This window comes from Microcaecilia unicolor, chromosome 6, assembly GCF_901765095.1.
Source record: "Microcaecilia unicolor chromosome 6, aMicUni1.1, whole genome shotgun sequence".
NCBI classification, from domain to species: domain Eukaryota; kingdom Metazoa; phylum Chordata; class Amphibia; order Gymnophiona; family Siphonopidae; genus Microcaecilia; species Microcaecilia unicolor.
Window position 1 is genome coordinate 141,407,904 of NC_044036.1, and position 18,420 is coordinate 141,426,323.

Below are 18,420 nucleotides of genomic sequence, written 5' to 3' on the forward strand. Positions count from 1 at the left end.
AACGTGCTGGAATGCTGTTCTGTGGATAAATATTGGTATCACAAACGTTTAATGCACAGAATAGCATTCCATCATACACGTCAAAGTATGCACATGGAACTCCGGGTGCAAGACATAGCTCTTGGTAGCGCAGACCCATGTGCGAAGCATGCCTGGCTGGTGCATTCCCCATGCAAGTGCCTGTTTTTTTATGCAGGACCTATTTTCATATTATTTGCTTACTTACGCTATGAACAAAACTTTGCCATTACTCTTTTCTTAGGACGGTATATGCTAAGTGTTAGCACATGGCTCTACATTGGCCCCCTTCTGTCCTCTCCTAAGTTCTTATCATTTTTCACTTAATTTTGAGGAGCCCTGGGTACAGCAGAAAGGTAAGGAAACAACCACTTCTATTCATTATCTGCTGCCACATTGCAGGTACTGGATTGTGGGACTGATTGGACTAATTAAAGCACAGTGAAACTCTTGATGATCGAAAAATATCAATACAGATGATTTATGCTTTTTACTGTAAGAAAGTTTGAACTGTGTTACATTTTAAGCATTGTTATGCTCCAACTGCCCTAGGGCCAAAAGTGAACATTTTACTGTACTTTTTGCCCAATTTTCGCAAGTGGTTATAAAACGTTAGCGATGGGAAGTCCTTTGAAACAACACACGAAATGTCAATGACACATCCCATGTCATTCCCAAATGAAAGCGAGCAGAAAAAACACATTTTGTGTTATATCATTTGCCGATAATAATGCACTCTCTTTGGGAAGAGGGTGTGCTCTTTCCTGATAGTGGAACCACTTATAAGCAAACTATCCTGCATGCGCAAACTTGTGCATCCTCTTTATGAAATACTTTGCCTTCATTCCACGTAGTGCACACTATTTCCATAAACTGTGCAACTATTATTGCCCACTGATAAAATGGCCAAATGAAAATAAATTAATCAAAAATTCCCCTAACGATACAGGAAATGACATGAAACAAACTTTTTTGACTGCCCATCCCTAAAAAAGATTAGTATGATAATCTAAGAATCGTTGTGGTTGTGCAAATACCTACAGTAAATGAATTTGCTTCTTTCCCTTGCTTAGGAAATCAACCTTCTCCTCTGGGATCAGTTGAAGGCTTCAACCTGCTGAAGAAAAAGTGGGAATTTCTTCCCTCCATGCCAACGGGTCGCTGTTCCTGTTCAAGTCTACAGACACCTAACATGTTGTTCGTAATTGGAGGAGTGGCGCATGGCCCCAGCAGTGCTGTAGAGGCCCTGTGTCTTCGAGATGGAGTTTGAAGACAGAAAACAAACAACAGCCTTGCTCAGAAAGGGAAAAAAGTATAATCTCACCAGTGGATTGAGGGACATAAGTGCCTGAGGACTGCAGTAAGCTTAGGAGCCTTTAGTATGACAGGAACATTTCATCCTAAGTATGTCTAGCACAACAGGTCTGATTTCCACAGGCCTAGGAGCACTGAACTTTGCAGTCTAGAAACAGCCCTTTATAGACCGGGAACCTTTTCAAACGCTAGGAAGGAACTATGTAGTCTGAAGTCCGCTTAGTACGAGAGGCCACAGCCATAAAAAGGGACATACAGAGGTCCAGCTTAGCACTTCTTAGCCTCAAGGCCTCTAATAGAGAAGGATAAAACGAATATGCATATGAGAGTGAAATAAAGCCAACAGTATTGTCATTGTAAGGGTCAGAGCTCTGAAGGTAACCGCCATTTAACAGAACACGGATTTGCAAATGACTTTGAACACAGCACAGATTCCTGTTGCTGATGGTCTTATATAGCAGCAGAACAGAACTTTTTCTATTGTAGTTAATGGAACCAGCCCAGTCAAAGCTGTGGTGATTAGTTTTCAGCATTTCAGCCCTTGAAAGCTCCGTGTAGAGCATTTCAGAATCTCAAAGCATCTATTTCCAATCATTTTTTTTTCATGCTTTCCTCACTTGTTTGATTATAGGAGATGTGAATATATACCTTGATTACTGCTCTTGCTGAGGAACACAAGAGTTTCTCTCAATTCAGATATGGGATTAGTTCAGTTCTTAAACAGACCAATTTATTCACCTCTGAACAATCAAGGTATCTAGAATATATGCGCTATATAAGTAGAAGGTATGGATTTTTCTTATATGGGAAGATGCCCCCTAGTGATAATACTATGATACTACTGTCAGGGGTTATGACAACCATTTTGCATCCCAGAGCAGGACAGGGCAGCAGGGGAGGGGGACTGCGTCCATACTGGACCACTGGACTACCAGGGATCACCTCTGGGTAAGTCCCAGAGGTGGTGGTGGTGGGTAGATTTTCTTAGACACATGGCAGTGCTTTGATTTGGGAGAGGGGCAAGAACCTGTGACATTGGGTCTGTGGCCTTGGTACTGGACTCTTAATTTGGTGGTAAGTGCAGGCCACCTATTGGCAGTCATGACAGCTAATGTGCAGTACCAACCCACATGCAAGATTTCATAGCTGGCTAATCCTCTGACCTGCCCCTATCACGCCCAGCTCCCACCTCTACCCATGTTAAGCAGGTGGCATGGTTTTTTTTTTTTTTTACTGTGCTGCCTAGTTTGACACTGCAGTAGATATTAGTACAGGTCTGTGCTAACATATACCATGTGGAAAAACACATGTAACATAACTTAGTAAAACGGCTCCTTAGTCATGAAAATCTTCAACATATCTTTTACCTCCATCATTGTCACCACTTTGAAATTCATTAATTTATTTCTCTCCGACTCTCCCTCATCAAAGCCCATATTGTTCCACAGTTCCTTGTTCTTCTCCACCTGAAATTCTTGCAGAAGATTTTTAATTGTATTTAGACCTGGCCTTCTCCAACTCCCTCCAGAACCTGCTGCTTCACCAAATTTCTTCAAAATATCAAACTGAGATCCATTTCCCTCGATACTCAGTAATCATCTATAAAAATTCATTTTAGCTTTCACTGCCTCCAGTCTATAGACCTGCATATGATTCATACAACTGCTTAAATTATTCTCTGTCTCCTCAGCAGCTGTCTATCCTGCCATTTTAAATAGCCCCCTCTTACCAGGATCTACAATTGCATATGAGAAAGTAAATTAAAATTGGGTGTGGGAAAAATGGCAATCCTACAACTTGATTGTGTTAACAAATTGGCCTCCGATTCCCTCAGTCAATGGAGTCACATGTATCCTCAGGAAAAAGTGACATGCTTGGGGGTCTTTTTGAATTCAGGTTTTAATCTGGATGTCTATACGTCATCATAAGTAAAAGGGGGCTTTTTGGAAACTGCATGATATACAAGTTGTGCCCTTTCAGGACTGGCCAATGAACTAGGGGCCAGTCCTAAAGAATATGCATGAGAGATTTGCATATAATAGAGGTTATAGGCATGCAAATCTGTCTCATGCATATTTATTATACCAATATATAGTAACTACTATTTATTTACTTTGAATTATTTATTCATCTCAAGCTTTTCATGTATAAAATCCACTCCTCAATACATTTACATCAATATACCAGCGAATAACAATTAATATCATCACATGATGTAAAAGTATCATATTGTCTCCAAGGGAAAAGTGTATGCGAACAAGCATCAGTGAGGATGATAGAGTGTGAATTAGCACTATGAAAGAAGTGATATAGAGTGGATGGATGGAATGCATGAGAACTAGAAGGACCAACCTGGCAGAATTGAGGAGTGGATTTTATACATGAAAAGCTTGATATGAATAAAGAATTCGAAGTAAATAAATGGTCATTACTATATATTGGTATTATTTAGATTTGTAACTAGAGTGAAATAACGGGATCTCATTATAAGGAGTATGCATATTTATTAGGGATTTCCTAAAACCCCAACTGGCTGGTGGGGCTGACAGGTTTGAGAACCACTGGACTAGGAATCCATCTAGGGTTGCAGAATTCAGGGAGTGGCAACAACGTGGCTCCACTATAGCAGGGCTGAAGGAAGCAACACTTTAAAGCAGCCTGCTCAAGCCTCACCCATTCCAACAGAAAGACTGTGGAGGATGTAGAATGTGGCAGGCTTTAAGCACAGGGCTGTGCTTAAGAGCTCCACGCCAAGTGCTTTGTTTTTAAAAGCTCCAGGTTGCCTAGGCAGAAGTAGGGGGTGGTGGTACTGGAGGCGAAAGCCAGAGGAGATGCTGGATACTTGGGGGAAGTAGAGAAGAAGAAATGCCAGATGCCTACAGAGGAAGGGAAGGGGAAATTCTGGACATGGAGGATGGTGAGTGAAGAGAAGAGTGAGATGCTGGACAAGTGGTGGGCGAGGAAAGGGAAGATGCTGGGCACCTGAAGGGGGGCAGGGAAAGGAAGAAGAATTGCTACACACATAGACAAGGGATGCAGATACTGGGCATGTGGGGAGGTAGGCAAGGAAAGCAGAGCTGCTGGGCATGGGAAGAGAGTGATGGAAGGAGAGATGCTGGGCATCAGGGGATTGGGAGTGAAAAGGGCATACAACTGAAGATTCACCTAGAGAGTCACACACCCTTAGTCCAGCCCTGTTCCCTTTTCTGACATTGGTGCATTTGAAGATAATCATGCATGCCCTCGTAATTAGTCATTTTGATTACTGAAATGTCTTTTATCTGGGTCTTCCCAAAAGGGCGATAATTAAATTACAGAGGGTTCAGAACATGACAGCTAGAGCAGTATTCAGGAAATCATGTTAGAAACGAGCATCAACATTATTAGTGGAATTGCACTGGTATCTAGTTACCAGTAGGATTAGATTTAAGGGCATATATGTAAATGTAATCTTTCAAGAAACATTTTCTCTACAAAGAATTTCAACAGATCACTCCCTCATTGTATGAAGTGCACTTAACCAGCACAAGACCTAGTGCTTTTTCACTAGAGGCAAAACAGTTATGGAATGCTTGACCTTAGAATTGTGGCAGGTCAGTGATTATCTTGAAAACATCAATAGTAGGGGCTTAATGCTAAGGAGGGAAAAGGATACATTGTGAGGGCAGGTGGGTTCTTTTTTGAGGGCTTTAGTATTATTTGTAAATGACTGTTATAAATATTGCTTTCTGGTAATTGCAATATGTTTTTGATTTGCTTTGTTGGTATAAAATGTGGATATAAGATAAAAAATAAATTTCCCCAAGAAAAACAGGACTGTATCTTCATGCATGTGAAAGGGAAAATCCAAGCCTGACTCAGTGTGTTCCCCTTGCCATAAAACTGTCTGGTCAACCTATGTGGACATCAGGGCCGGTCCTAGGGTCTCTGGCGCCCCCCTGCAGACTATGAGTTGGCTCCCACGCGTCCCCCCCCCCCGGCACCCGCGCCCCCCCCCCCAGCATCTCCTTTCTCTCTTCTCCCACCCTGCCCCTGTCCAACGATTCTCCTTCGCCCCCATCCCCCGCCATACTGCACCGTCCTTGGTGCTTTAAATCTTTAATTTACCTCCATTCCAGCAGCTGCGTCATTTGAAAGCCTTGCCCCGTCTCTAGCCTTCCCTCCCTTCGTGAGTTCGTTCTGCAGTCCCGCCCTCGAGGAAATGACGTCAGACGGCGGGACCGCGGAACGAACTCACGAAGGGAGGGAAGGCTAGAGATGGGGCAGCGCTTTCAAATGATGCGGCTGCTGGAATGGAGGTAAATTAAAGATTTAAAGCACCAAGGGCTGCGCAGTATGGCGGCGCAGCGCCGCAGTGGCGCCCTTGAAGGCAGGCGCCCCCCTGCGGCGCTTACCCCGCTTACTGGGTTTGACCGGCCCTGGTGGACATCACCAAGCGAGAACTTCAGATACTGACACACAATAATATCATGATTCCGAAATAGTCTATGCGACAGAAAAGCATGCTTACCAATATTTTCAGTAATTTTCCTTTTTTTTTTTTTTTTTTTGATTTGCAAAAAAAATTTTTATTGAAAAGAGTAACAATCACATAGAGACTTAGAGGCATATTTTCAAAGCACTTTGGGAGGCTAAGTTCCATAGGTTTCTATGGAACTTTGGGAGGCTAAGTGTTTTGAAAATATGCCTCTTAGTCTCTTATACAACTTCAAAAACTTCAACAAACATGCTTTGCCAACATCCATTTTTATTCCCCCTTTCCCCACCCGTAACCTCCCATCTTCCCCCCTCCCTCCCCTGTCCCCCCTACCCCCCGCCACCATCCTTCCAACCCACCCTCCAATAACCCCCCCACCACCACTACCCACCACCTGGCACTGATATCAGGCTCACCAGTCTATTGTTTCCTGGAAGACCCTCTGAAATCCTTTTTAAAAACTGGCGTGACTTAGCTACCCTCCAGCCTTCAGGTATCACAAATGATTTTAATAGCATGTTAGAAATTGCTAATAGTAGGTCTGGAATTTCATTTTTGAATTCTTTCAGTGCTCTGGGCTGTATACCATTTGGAGGTTTTTTAGACCTATGATAGATGCCTGAACCTACAGAGATTTATATGTCTAACTCAAGTTTGTGAAGTCTTTTCCTCCATTTTTCTACACTGGTATTTTATAAGCTTTGAGGCAAAGAGAATATTTTCTGTTGGGTCAAACCTTTTGCTCAATATGAATACTTTCTGAACCCTAGATATCCTAAGTAGCAGGTGTAAGTCCCAACATCAATCTGTTTCGATAGAGACACGCGTTCCCTTTCTGAAATGGAGAATAAATGTTCATTTTTTAGGCCTGCTCTAGTTCCCACCCAAAACACATCCAGATCACACCCTCTTGCTATATGTATATTTTAAAGTTTTAGACATGTATTTTCCAGCTTTGTAAAATTGGGATTTAGACATTTAGGGTCCTATTTACTAAGACGCGTTAGCGTTTTTAAAGTGCCTACAATTATCATGTGCGCTAACAGCGTAGGTTCCTATACGGATATTGTAGGTGAGTATATGGTTAACGTGCGTACATGGTTAACACACGTTAAAAACGCTAACGTGCCTATAATGCAGCTTAGTAAACAGGGCCCTTAGGCAGAAACGTCTAAATGCAGATTTATGCACATCTAAAACATGAATAGCACTTAAAGCGCCTTCTTCGCTAAGGCTTTGACGTCTCTAAGGTGTCCACCAGTCACCTAATGGTCTAACTGATGCCCTCACAGGCTTTTTGCTTTGAATGCATCTGGAAAACTTTTTGAGTTTTTGTCTCTACACAAGCTTCTGTTCAATTTCTCTTTTTGTCTGCCTGATCAATGCTTTGCCCTTATCTTGCCAGTGCTTATTCATTTACCTATTGTCATTTGGATGCACTTTCCATTTTTTGGAAGATGTTTTTTATGGCTATAATAGCATCTTTTACTTCTCCTTTTATCCATGAAATCAATCATTAGGCCTTGTGTCTGCTTTTTTTCCCCCCAAATTTGATGATCATATAGATTTATAGCCTGAGCAACGATAATGCCTTCCAAGTTCTCTCAAGATTTTCTAGAGGCATTTAAGAAAACAAAAACATATATCTCCTAGTATATTTGCTCTCCCTTCCTCCCCCCTCCCCCCCCCCCCCCCTCAGCTAGCTATGGGGGAGTCATTGTGTTCTAACAGAGACAAGTGTGACTGTGCTGAACCAGAGTATTATGTATGAATGCATAATCAAAGAAAAGCTTCCAAAGTTCAGAATGTGAGTTAAAATGCTGGTGCTTTTCATTAGTAATATTCTGAAATGTATTCATGTGGACATCTCGTTACCACACACTGGGAACACAGGGAGAGGAAGACGCAAAAAAAGTAAGCTAATTTGCTGAGTATTTTTATTTCAAAAAAGGTTTCATAGAGAATGAACACTTAATTACATAGCCAGTGGTGGTTCTAATTTCACACCTCAGTGGGCCTCTAGACATTTTGGACCATATACCACCTATTGTCACTGTGTTGGGATGGGAGGAGCAGCTAGGAAGCTAATACAAAGAAAACAGCATGTCTGAAAGAAGAACCCAGCTGCCCTACCTTTCTGTAACCTGTCATTTCAAGGGAATGTTCAAAACAACTTACAATTAACAATAATCAGTTCAGTTTAGAGCTTTGTTCCTAGATGAGATCCACAAACCCAAACATAATACAGAATTCCAAATCACATTAACTACCTGGTGTGGAGACTCAAGGAGAATTAAAGTTCACTGGGTTGGGTTGTATGCTCTAATTATTTCATTGCTTATTAGATATATATCTATCTTCTGTAACAAATAAACTAATTAGAATATACAATTGAACCCAATGACTCTTAATTCTCCTTGTTGGTGCATAGATAGATATAGTTTGGTAGAGAGAGAGATCACGGGGGAAGTTATCAACATGGGCTCCCATAAAGTCATGCTATTTTACTCTTAACCCCAGGTATTAGTAACTAGGTCTCATTGCATAAAATGGGACCTGTGCTAAAATAATATGAGTTAATAGTAAAATAGCTCATCTTAACAGGAGCCCATGTTGATAACATCCCCCTTAGTGTGAAGAGTTTTGGTCTCTGGTAACCAGAGCTCATACTGTGATGTCATAATGTCTCATTCCACCAAAAAGAGCCAACCTCATTAGTGATGTCACAATGGCTTGATTGTCCTATACTTGACTCAGTTTTATTACACATCAGTGATTTTGATTTCTAAAGATATTTCTTTTTTCTTTAATTAAGTGGGGAAGTTATCAAATGTGGGCTACCACTAAGACATTATTTTATTGTTCTCGTTAGTAGTAATTAAGTCTCATTGCATAAAATGGGACCTGAACTAAAACAGAACGAGTTAGCAGTAAAATAACACATCTTAATAGCAGCCCATGTTGATAACTATGTTTATATTTAATGGATTTAATATACCACAAACTATTCAGTACAAAGTGGTTTACATTATTAAAAATACAATAAAACTGTAAAGAATACAGAATGCCAGAAATCAATAGGAAAGCCAACTCACAGAAGAATCACACTCAACCACGCAAACAAACATATTAAACACACAACAACAAATGAAAAGCTTAAAACACGTCTCATAAAAATTCTATCATAGTTATCACTAAAATCATTTGCAGAATCTCACTAATGCATCCCCTCCCACCACCACCTACTCCGGAGAAGCCTGAATAAAAAAATGTTTTTCACATCTGCCTCCCCACCAGTGGCATTCCAAGGGGGGGGCGGTGGGTGTGGTCCGCCCCAGGTGCACGCCGCCGGGGGGATGCCGCGTGCGCCTGCCCTCTGTTATTCCATGCTTCTTCTCTGCCCCGGAACAGGTTACTTCCTGTTCCGGGGCAGAGAAGAAGCATGGAATGGAGGACAGGCGCGCGGGGGTGTCCTTTTGCCGGGGGGGGGGGGGGGGGGGGGGTCCGCGCTGCATCGGGGGGGGGTGCTGCACCCGGGGGGCGGGGCGAATCGGCAATCCGCCCCGGGTGCCAGCCCCCCTAGGAACGCCACTGCTCCCCACGCACTTCCTTTGGCAACCCATTCCAATAATATGGTGCCAACCAAAAAATGCTCTCTTAAAGGAGCATTGATAATAAGTACGCACCTGGGGATGCACCATCAATCTGTTCTCCTGCAATGAATGCAAACTCCTACTCAGGATGCAAACTCCTACTCAGGATATACGGCACTTTCAAATGACTCAAATATGGAGGCCGTTTCTGATAGAAAGCAACATGCACCAACCTCAACAATTCAAACGTAATCTGCTGACATACAGGCAGCCAATGTTTTAATAACAGGATAACATGTTCAAACTTCCTCAAATTACTCAACAGTCTAATGGCAGTATTTTGCACTGCCTTTAAGCGCTTCAAATTACTTGGAGATAAACCCTAATAAGCAATGTTTCCATAATCAAACTGAGAAACTAATAATGCCTACAACAACATATGAAAACTACTTTCATCAGAGAAAGCATGCAGCTATGGAATGCATTACTACTCGCCGTGAGAAAATCCGTGATTTAACTAACTTTCGGAGATCACTGAAGACCAGCCTGTTCAAAAAGGCATACCACAACAAAACATCCTAACTACCAGACAATCAAACTCAAGCCGTACTAGATAAAACCTAACTCTCTACACTCGACCACCAAGGCCTATCCTACCACGAATGAACTCTAACGCAATACCACTCTACTACTACTAATATAAATCACTTCTATAGCGCTACCAGTCTATCTTCAATTCCGAATATGAACTCTTTACACTTGACTGCTTAATCTACTATTGCAATCATGATCTTTAATGTAATACCACTTGTATCTCTCACTCCGGAAATGGCGATCGCCATGACGGAACAATGTAAGCCACATTGAGCCTGCAAACAGGTGGAAAAATGTGTGATACAAAAAAAAAAAAGGTTTTATAGATCTCAATTGCCTAACCACAAACAAAACCTGCTGATCAAAAGTAAGCTGAGAATCAATTAAAACACCAACGTACTAGAAAACTTTGACTGGTATCATCACTTTACCAAATAAGTATGGCTGCAGAGCCATTTCTGACAAAAGGCCAGTCAGCCAACAAGTTACAGTCTTTGCCATGTTCAAGACCAGCCTATGAGCCTTCAACCAAGTATCCACCTCTGACAAACAATGTCAAATACCTGTCAGATCCAGTTGAGAAGGATTCACCCTCCCCACAATAAGTATGTCATCAGCATAACAATACACATTAAAATCCAACCCCATGAATCAGAAAAACATTAAAGAAAAGAGGGGAGAGTGCTGAGCCCTGAGGCACCCCACATGTCAATGGAAACGTATGGGATGACACAGCATCAGCTACCACGTCCTCTAAGAAAAGACCTAAACCAGGCCAAAGCTACACCCTGAATTCCAATACCTTCCAACCGATCTATCATCAAATCATGATCCACCAAGTCAAACGCTGAAGCCAAACCTAACAAGATGGCTAAGGCAACATCTCCAGAGTCAACTTCACCTCTTGGTCTGGTTTAACTGGACAGAAGAAGCTCCTTCCTTGTTAAACTAGGCTGACCAGGTCTGGCGCAGGATATTCAGAGTGTTGCTGAATATCTGCTCTGACCAGAACAGCAGTTTCTGGCTGGTGCTGAAGTGGTTCATGGGCGGAGTTGTAGCAGAGCCAAAATTTATCTGGGTACTGCCACCTAGTTAATTTAGGATGGCAAAAAGGCTGTGCTAATTTAAGCAGGTAGCTCTCTAGGAACCAGCACTGAATATCACAGTACCCGGATTAACTCCTAATGGCTGCCCCAGACCCAAGAATATAGCATCAGTACCCAGAAAGGGGCCAACATTCAATATCTGGGTGTAATTCAGCTGGAAGGGAGGAGCCGATTAAGAAAACTGCTGCTAATATTCAGACTTTTAATAAGCTGCAACAAAAACTGGCCTTAGTGCGCCTATAATGCGTTAATAGCATTTTAACACTAGCTGATTTTTTTAATGCGGACCCACCCATTATTTACCTCAATACCTGGGGCTCCAGATTTTCCCTTCTTTCTCGCTGCCTCAAAGTCCTTTTTCTCCTCCTGCATGGCCGGGTTCTGCAGCTACATGAGCTGCACCGTGCAGGAAGTTGGGAAAGTCTCACAGTCCCTGAGAAGAGTCTGAGCTGTTGAGGTAAACTGGGGGGTGGGGGGGGGGTCTGTGTTTGAAAAAATCCAGAGGGGGCACGAATCTTGGTGAAGGCTGGGGAGGGGGCATAAGAGAATCTGGGTGAAGGCTGGGGAGGGGGGGCATGGAGAAACTTGGTGAAGGGGGCAAGAGATAAAGCAACAAAGATAGAGAGAGATGATTGTGTTAAATAGGAGAGAGCCAGTAGGAAAGGGCAAGAGAAATGCTCAAAATGCATGCCATGATTAATCACAATTGTGCAATTAACATTTTTAATCATTGCGCACCTGTTATTAGATAGTTTGCTATTTGGATTTTTTTTTTGTAATATTTAACCATCAGAGGACAAAATAATTTTGGGTGGCTAGAGCCCATGAAGCTAGATTTAAGTTTTAGGTAAAAAGTATCATGCCCACAGGTCAATTTGCTTATGTAATTTTGAAATCAGTCCATCTTTTGCCCATGGACTTAATTACCTATATCATCAGGAAAGAAAAAAATGCACAAACATTATACAGGCAAACAAAACCTTCTGCGTTAGGAGCTGTGAAAGTTTTGCAATAGAAGTCCTATATTTAGGAACTGGGTAAAGGTTTCACAGTACTTTCTGAGGAAGGTTTGCTTTGTATGATTTTTCTTTTTGTGCGATTCTTCCTCCATTCCAAAAGTTACAAAAAATGAATGCTCCTGTTTACTAAGCCGCCAGGGCCGATCTTAGGGCGAGGTGACCGCATAGGGCCTCGCGCTTAAGGGGGCCCCGCGCGGCGCGCCTCCCCCCCCCCCCCCGAGTTCCAGTCCCCTCCCTCTGAATTTTAAAAGTTACCACAGGCAGCGGCAGGAGTGAAAAGCGCGAGAGCTGCTTGGCGCTTCAGGAGCTTAACCCTCTCTCAGCTCTGGTCCCGCCCTTGTGGAAACAGGAAGGAGCTCGGAGGGAGGGGGCCCTGAAGCTCGGAGGGAGGGAGGGGGGCCTCGGAGGGAGGATGGTCCGGGAGCTCAGAGGGGATGGCCTGGGAGCTCGGAGGGAGGGGTGGCCGGCCCTGGAGCTAGGGTGGGGGTGGAGCTAGGGTGGGCGGAGCTAGGATTGGGCCCCATCAAATTGGTCTGCACAGGTCCCCGCACTTGCTAAGACCGGCCCTGTAAGCCTCTAGCGGCTGTCCCGGCACTAACGCCGACACAGCCCATTCAAAGTGAATGAGCTCTGCCGGCGCTAGCGCGGCTTAGTAAACAAACCCTTAAATCTCTGGGCTAAAAATATGATATTTCATAAATGTGCAAGAAAATCGACCAATAGGTTTCTTTGCCTTTCCCCTGGTAACTCTAATCTGGCCCCTATCTAGGTTAGGAGCACAATCTATCATTTGTTTTTTTGATGTGTAAAAGATTTTTTTTCTCATTCTGTGCCTATAGGAAAAATAATTTATAGAACAGCTGCCTGAAAATTTTAGCAGCATGGAGACGCACAGACCTTGAGTACCAGCACCTTTTCCATGGGGAGTGGCCTAGTGGTTAGGGTGGTGGACTTTGGTCCTGGGGAACTGAGGAACTGAGTTTGATTTCCACTTCAGGCACAGGCAGCTCCTTGTGACTCTGGGCAAGTCAGTTAACCCTCCATTGCCCCATGTAAGCTGCATTGAGCCTGCCATGAGTGGGAAAGCGCGGGGTACAAATGTAAAAAAAAAAAAATAGTCTGCTAAAATTGACCCGTGGTTCTCAAGTTTTAATGAAAGAGCTCAGGCTCTACACACAAATTCTGCCATGCCATAGATTCTGTGACTGGTTGTAGGGGGTCTGGCTATTGTGGGGTGGATCCCTCAGTGATCATCTCACTCCCTGAATGGTGAGTGGCCTGTCATTTGAGTACCGGCACTTTTTTCGCTAGAAAAAATGCACTGCCTGAGCCACTTGTCTTCACAAAGGAACTTGTAGCAGTACAGGTTTTGAGAGCCAGCCTACAGTATTTTCTCCTCTAGGACAGTAAATATGCTTATACAGTCATTTTAACATTGTAGCTTGATGCCAAACTTTAAGTATACACATACACTTAACACACACACACCCCACACACAATATCCAGTTATAGACAGTCTTTGTTAAAAAAAAAACCCAATATAAATTGCAACACTATGTTTTACCTCTTCAGGAAGGCACAAGTAAAATTTTCCTATTACTAGACAACTGTCTATAAAACAGATTCAGGCCAACAGAGACAGTCTGACACTGTCACTTGGTCAAGTATTGATTTGCAAGGCTTCTGAAGTTCAGTCGGGGATGGCTTTGAACTTCTGCTAGTGCTGCTGCTGGAAGAACTGGCATCTTTGCATAGTGTAGTCATAACCCCTTGAAGTTCAGTCAGAGGTGAGCTTTTGCTGCTGTTGGTAGAACTGGCATCTTTGCATGGTGTATTCAATACCCTCAGAACTTCAGTCAGAGATGGTTTGGGGCTTTTCCTGCCATTGGTAGAGCTGGCCTCTTTTTGTGGTGTAATACTAGCTTTCTGAAGGTCAGATACAGATGATTTTGGACTTTTGATGTTGTTGGTAGCATTGACATCATTCTTTGGTGTTGACCAAGATTTTTGAAGTTCTGGCAAAGGTGGTTTTGAACTTTCATTGCTACTGCTGGAGCTGGAATCTCTGCAGACAGATCTCTTGGGGACCTGGTTGATAACCAGAAATTTAGGTGGACGGTCTTCAGGAATAACATTTTTATAACTATACCGATAGGTTGTACTTGCTGGACGATGTGGTAAAGCCAGTTTAGGGACACGAGGAACTAAGAGCTGTGGAATTCTTAGGTTACTGGTGGGGTCCCTAGCAATTTCCTCCTGTTTCAAGAAGTCTATTCGATACGTACTGACAAAAGGCCTCATCTGCCTTAATTCATCTTGAATATGGATCCAGTCAAACAAATTCTCTGAGCTTCTCGTGGGAAATCTTCGTTTTCCTAAACCCTTGAAAAAGTATAGACTTATTTCAATAACATCCCTTTGTTCTTGTCTGTTTACAAATAACTTTATATCTATAATATATATATGAAGATGGATTTTCTTCTGAACTTGAATTCATTTATCAATATTACTCAAAATGGGGAAAACACCACCAGGATCCTCAAGTTCCATTTTGTGTTTATTTCTGTCCTACTGTCAGTATCCTAATTTACTTGGTGGGGAGAGAGGAGGGGGGTATCTTTATATTTATTGTCTCCAGACTGACACTTCCATGACCTATTTTGGGGTTGCTCCTGTCTTCTCCAACATATATTAGAAGGTTTGTATGACATTTTCTTATGGTCATATTAGAAGGTTTGTATGACATTTTCTTATGTTAATATTGGTGTTTACCTGTGTAAATACCCTATAAGACTCATTTTGCATAGAATCCAAGTCAGGACGTTCACAATTCTGTCTATTTTACAAAAGGCTCTGCAACATGCAGAGCCTTCTGTAGAACATATATAAGGGCACTGGCATAAATACATGCATTCGCCAGTGCATATAGGGGGAAGCATCATTTTTTCAAAGAAAGATGTGGACAGAAACCACAGCATTTCTGCATGAATGTAGCTGCAATGTCCACAATTAAGTGCCACCAAATTATAGGCAAAGCAGGCCATGTAAGTGCTGCCAATTAACCAGAGAAACCACAAATATCTTTTTTTATTCTGAAGATGAAATTAAAAAATGGGGGATTAAGGAGCTGACAGAAACCCAACAGTGAAATCTAACTTTGGGATCCTTTTATTAAACTGCGGTAAACACTAGGGTGTGCTTACTGCAGCTTAAAAGGGCTTACCACGGGATGTACTCAGGCATCCTGCAGGAAGTTCCAAATTTGCATGTCTATTTATGCGCTAAAAAATAAAGGCTTTGTTGGTTGAGGGGCGTGTCTGAAAGGTGGAGGGTGGGCATGTCTGCACTAATCAGTAAGTGAATCTACAGCAACTACCCAAGCTGCAAAGGACTAAAATACAAATCAACTTACGCATCCAGTTTGTCCTACATCAGCACACAACTATGGAACGCACTTCCAAAAGCCTTGAAAACCACGTACAACCACCTCCAATTCAGGAAAAAACTAAAACCTGTTCCAAAAGGCCTACCCTCCCGACCCAATGTAATTGCCTGAACTCTGCAACACCACAACACTACAGTTCGTAATGATCACCAAACTGTCTCATCTGTTCTTGTCTTCCTCTATGTGATCCCACCACATGAACCTTTATGTGATTCCTACCACATGAACCTTTTCCTACCACAACCTAACCTAGTATTTGTTTTACTCCGGCGTCTATCAACACCTCTCCGGTACCATGTAAGCCATATTGAGACTGCAAATAGGTGGGAAAATGTGGGGTACAAATGTAACAAATAAATAAATAAATTACCGCACGTTAACAGATTAGCTCAGGATTACCATGTGAACTCTTACTGCCTACAAAATGGCTTGGATTTGGTCATTTCTGAGATGGGTGTCCTCAGTTTCCAAACAAAAAAAGCAACACTGGGCCTTAATGACTGGGACAAATTAAATTCTTTATTAGTGACCCGACACGGGCCGTGTTTCGGCGCTAAACAGCGCCTGCTTCAGGGGTCAACAGGAGGGCACAGTCAGGTATACATGAAGTGAGTTCAGTGCCCAGAGAAATGTCCTCTTCTCTCAGAACTTCTCTGTACTACACTTGAAAGTGCTGAGAAAAAGGATTACATCAGGGGTTGATTTTAGTAGACCTCTTAGTGGCCGTTGTCCAGTGAGAGCTGACAATTTGCACAGAAGCTCAAAGCTCAAAGGTCGACCTAAATTTCCAGATTTGGGCGTCCCCGACCGTATTATCGTAACGAAAGATGGACGTCCATCTTGTTTCGATAGTTGATAACACCCTCATCGTCCCCGTCTCATCTGCCCGCAACCTCGGTGTCATCTTCGCCTCCTCCCTCTCCTTCTCTGCGCATATCCAGCAGATAGCCAAGACCTGTCGCTTCTTCCTCTATAACATTAGCAAAATTCGCCCTTTCCTCTCTGAGCACACCACCCGAACTCTCATCCACTCTCTCATTACCTCTCGCCTTGACTACTGCAACCTACTCCTCACTGGCCTCTCACTCAGCCATCTATCCCCTCTTCAGTCCATTCAGAACTCTGCTGCACGTCTTATCTTCCGCCTGGACAGATATACTCATATCACTCCTCTCCTCAAGTCACTTCACTGGCTTCCGATCAGGTACTGCATACAGTTCAAGCTTCTCCTACTAACCTACAAATGCACTCGATCTACAGCCCCTCCTTACCTCTCTACCCTCATCTCCCCTTACATTCCTACCCCTAACCTCTGCTCTCAAGACAAATCCCTCCTTTCAGTACCCTTCTCCACCACCGCCAACTCCAGGCTCCGCCCTTTCTGCCTCGCCTCACCCCAAGCGTGGAACAAACTCCCTGGGCCCATACGCCAGGCCCCCTCCCTGCCCATCTTCAAATCATTGCTCAAAGCTCACCTCTTTAATGTCGCTTTCGGCACCGAACCACCACACCTCTACTCAAGAAATCTAGACTGCATCAACTTGACATTTTGTCCTTTAGATTGTAAGCTCCTCTGAGCAGGTACCGTCCTTCTTTGTTGATTTGTACAGCGCTGCGTAACCCTAGTAGCGCTCTAGAAATGTTAAGTAGTAGTAGTAGTAGTACGGGTTTCCCTGCCCCTTCACGTCCTCAGAAAAACTTGGGCATCCCTTTCGATTATGCCCCTCCACGCCATACTTTGTATTGTAATTTGAATATGTTTACTGCTGTAATTGCTTATTGCTCATGTTTGATCTATTCTTTCTGTACACCGCCCTTGAGTGAATTCCTTCAAAAAGCCGGTAAATAAATCCTAATAAATAAATAAAAATGGGTGGCAGTAAGTGCTCATGAGGTAATCGTTTTGAGTGGTCGTGCACTAATTGCAACCTTAGCACATCGTCATTAATACAAAAAATAGGAAATCGATCATTTTACTGCTGCAGTATCATCCATGCAAAGCAAGCCGCTAATCACCATTAATAGCCACTCTATCCTTATCTTCTCATCAGCAACTTCAGTGTCTTAGGGGGTCTTTTACTAAAGGTCAGCTCGAGTTATACGCAGCAGGTCCCATAGGAGTAAAATGGGACCTGCTGTGTACAACTCGAGCTGACCTTTAGTAAAAGACCCCCTTAGTCAACTTCACAGCCATTACAATCTTGACTACCTGAACTTCCATATGGTAACTTATTAAATTCCTATATCAAGTAGCCCATGGGCAGAGTTCTACACCCAAAACTATAACTAAATACATAGTCCAACAAAAATTCAAATACTGGAACCTACAAAATTCTTCATCTCAATATAGCAGAAGGCCCACCTTAAGGCATAGATTCAGTCAGCAGTCATTGAAATTCTGTATGCAAAAAAGATATGCAAATAAATTCATAGCCCTAGTGGGTATGACACAGTAATCAAATCATTTCTCTGTGTGTAAATGGAGCTGGCCTAAAGGGTATGAAATGAAGATGAGGTAGGCAATTACATTAACAATTAAAATGATAGCTTGATGAAGAGATCTGCATAATAAAATATTGAGAAGATTAACATTAAACCTTTCCTCATTTCTGTCTTGTCCTCTCAAGTAAACTCCCTCCCTCATGGGTATCTGAGCACACAGAGTGTTTGCAATAAAGAGAGGAAATGTGGCTTAATTTGCCAACATGAACAGAACAACTTTAATTTCTATGAAACAGCATGCATGTTTTAACTTACAGGTGCAGAAACGGTGGAAAACATTTCACGATTATCATGCTTCGTGAATTCATGTTTAGTTGAAATTTCCTTCAAAGCAATACAAGAGAGAAGGAAC

At 42.7% G+C, this 18,420-nt stretch overlaps 1 protein-coding gene across 2 annotated transcripts in view; it reads left to right on the top strand.

Moving 5' to 3' along the window:
- Window positions 1-5,128, top strand: part of KLHDC8B (kelch domain containing 8B) — a 135,888-nt gene extending 130,760 nt beyond the window's left edge. For both annotated transcript variants that reach the window (XM_030207316.1, XM_030207317.1), the window contains one exon: window positions 1,092-5,128. In XM_030207316.1, coding sequence (XP_030063176.1) covers window positions 1,092-1,288 — 197 coding nt within the window. In that variant the 3' untranslated portion in view covers window positions 1,289-5,128. The remainder of the gene's footprint in view (window positions 1-1,091) is intronic.
- The last annotated feature ends 13,292 nt before the right edge of the window (window positions 5,129-18,420 follow it).